Here is a 2,872-nt window from a genome sequence, read left to right on the forward strand (position 1 = left end):
ATTTCTGTATGTCATGTGTCACTATGTACACATGTCAGCGAAGATACTCTATGGTTCATCATAATCAATTAAAAAAAACTAATCTGTTTTCAAAATTATGCTAACCCTAGCAATATTGCATGACCAAGATTTCAATTTTCATAGTTTGGTTTGTGATTTCTTAATAGTGAAGTGTGCATTTCCTGAATATTCTCTGCAGCATACATCCAGGAGTGAGGGCTGGGATGCCTTTAAGCAGTGTGTCAAGAGTGAAATGAAAGCTGTAGTGTGAAGGTAAGAATTCTGCAGGGTTTATGTGCTCACTTAGTGCCAACTGTCGTCCAACCCTTATATTGCTAAATTTAAGGAAAAGTCAGACTTATTTGTGTTTATAGATCAGCATTATCTTATTTCAAGAAGTTTTGAATTATAGTGCATATGTAGTTTCATAAACAAACTTTACACCATGCCTTTCTGTCATGATATTTTACCTGTATTGCCTTTTTGTAAATGGGTAGGTTATGAGTACAAGAACATATATCAGCAAACTTATTTCTTACTCCTATAAAAAGGGCTCCAAAATCCTAAAAAGTATGTGTGTCTATCACACCATGACTTTCAGGTTATGGATTTTCTCTTTCACAGAAAAGAGTCCACTGCTCAAAAATTTGGGATGACCCCTTGGTTTTCAAAGTATTATATACTATTTTACATTGGTATTACTGTATTATTCTTTTTTATTCCTGCAGCAACAACAGCTGCGGGAAGGCTGGGAAGGCTTCAAGGCTTGTTTGAAAGAAGAAATGAGACAGGATGTTCAACAGCCAAGCTTGACTTAAACACACAGACTTTGAAGGCAAAAGATAGACTGTGTCTGCAAGAAGTTGATGGTTTTTGTGCATGACTTGCATTTGGACATTCATGCTTGTATTTATCATGGTGATATATAAGCAGTATTGATTTTGTATATACTTGATTAAAAGAGGTCTGAGATAAGTTTTTAAAATATCACAATTCTTGATAGAGAATTTGGTCATTTTTTTGAAGGAGAGTGAACTTGCTGGAAACACAGTTGCAGAACCTACTTTTTATCATTTATGCAACATTATATCCAAAATGATCATGTCTGTCAATGAATTTCTCTGGAGATCTCCTTAAGATCATCATTACTTTCTGTAGTGCACCACATTTGTGAAAACTGTAAAATGTGCATTAACAAGCTAATTTATTGCAATAAAGATTTATGGGCAGTGTTCCCCCAATTAAGTTCCTTATCCATTTTCTTAGTTATTCAGCTTACTTTACTCAGTTATTTATTAAGAAGAAGTCATAGTATGTAAAACTCCTTGAAGCATGTAAAATATTTCAGGCTATGTTTTTTGTAGTTCTTGCTCTCTGTGTCTTCCATTGAAACTCCATTAATTTATTTATCTTCCTTTTGATCTTCCTCAGTATCCTTTCTCTCTACATTCTTCCCTACTCCCTTGTCACTTCTGTTGCCCATTGAAGTCTCTTTAAAAGTCACATCAGTGTCAAAATGAGTCATTATTTTGCATGTTTGTTATTGTGTTTTGTTAAAAAGTTTATCTTTAGTTGCCATATAGTGTAGTAATGGTAGAAAAATAGATTGCTGTATATTATGTTTGAATTATATTTTATGAACATATAATTTAATTTATATAACATGAGATGGAGATAGTGCACAAATAATTTAGACAAGTATTACATTTGCGAAGGCAAAGATTTTCAGTGCTTTTGTAATTAATGTTTTTCTATTAATTTTAACTGATGTAAATTTGTAATTCTAAACAATGTTGATTGTATATGTTCTTAAAACCTTAACATGTTTTGCTTTGTGATAAGACAGTGGGCATCCCTCGGCCAATATATGAATCAACGGCCAAATGAAATACATGCCCCATGGACATGTTTTGATAGTTATTTATGAGAGACAGATGATTCAAAAGTATAAATATGAGGTAATTTGTACTTTAGAAAAAAAAAAAAAATCTTCCTCCTCATTTCCATTATTTTTAATCTCTGCCATCTTCTATTGATTTTTGTACGTGTAGGATGTATAGGGTAGTGACCCCCACTTTATAAAGACAAGTAGGAGTAGATCATCAGAGTAGATTACATGAAATGTATGAAAAGCAGTGTATAATTTTGTAGCTGATAAAAAGCCACTTAGAAGAAGCAGGTATTTGGCTGACAGTTTGAGTTCATTGCTGGCCATATAGTTAAGTGATAAATGTAACAGGGAGAATTTTAATTATTTTCAAACTTGATTTTATAGTTGCAGTCCAAAAATAAGAAATGGGTGCTTCTTAATTCATGCAACATGTTCCATGTGAAGTGGATACACACTAATTCTCTTGTGTCATTTACAGTCTAAATAGAATGAAGCTAGTTGTACTGTACATAGTAAGTGCAACACAATATATTGTATATTTTATTGGGGACTATCTCCCTAAAAATGGGCCAAAAATGCCAATTCAGGAGGTTTAGAGATTTATGCACCTTTAATAACTTCCAGCCTTGAAAAATGTCTCCCAAGTTTGCTAAGTCCCCACTAAATTTGTGTAAATGGAATTTTGCCACATAAAAGTTTTGTCCAAAATTATGAATTTTTAAAAAGTTTTTTTGCATCATACTTATTTGATTTATTAAATCATTTAGAATACAAATTTTTTACAAAATTGTATACAAGTAGAGCTCTTTATGCACTTTTTAATGCATTTCTAGGGGTATGCAGTTTGTTAAAAAAAAATGGCATAATGCTTTTCATAAGAAGCTTAGATTTAGATATCTGCAGCGTAAGTGGTAATGATTGGGCACATGTTACATTCTTTTGAGTCATCTTAGATTTTCCCTCACATATTTGACATATACA

At 32.3% G+C, this 2,872-nt stretch overlaps 1 protein-coding gene across 6 annotated transcripts in view; it reads left to right on the plus strand.

The window, feature by feature from the left end:
* LOC119591899 (calcium uptake protein 3, mitochondrial-like) overlaps positions 1–2,449 on the plus strand; it is a 50,562-nt gene extending 48,113 nt beyond the window's left edge. For 3 of the 6 annotated variants that reach the window (XM_037940648.1, XM_037940650.1, XM_037940652.1), the window contains 2 exons: positions 200–273; positions 729–2,449. In XM_037940648.1, coding sequence (XP_037796576.1) covers positions 200–271 — 72 coding nt within the window. In that variant the 3' untranslated portion in view covers positions 272–273; positions 729–2,449. The remainder of the gene's footprint in view (positions 1–199; positions 274–728) is intronic. The other 3 variants (XM_037940647.1, XM_037940649.1, XM_037940651.1) reach the window with 1 other exon arrangement.
* Positions 2,450–2,872: the final 423 nt, after the last annotated feature.

This window comes from Penaeus monodon, chromosome 29 (genome assembly GCF_015228065.2).
Source record: "Penaeus monodon isolate SGIC_2016 chromosome 29, NSTDA_Pmon_1, whole genome shotgun sequence".
Lineage (NCBI taxonomy): Eukaryota > Metazoa > Arthropoda > Malacostraca > Decapoda > Penaeidae > Penaeus > Penaeus monodon.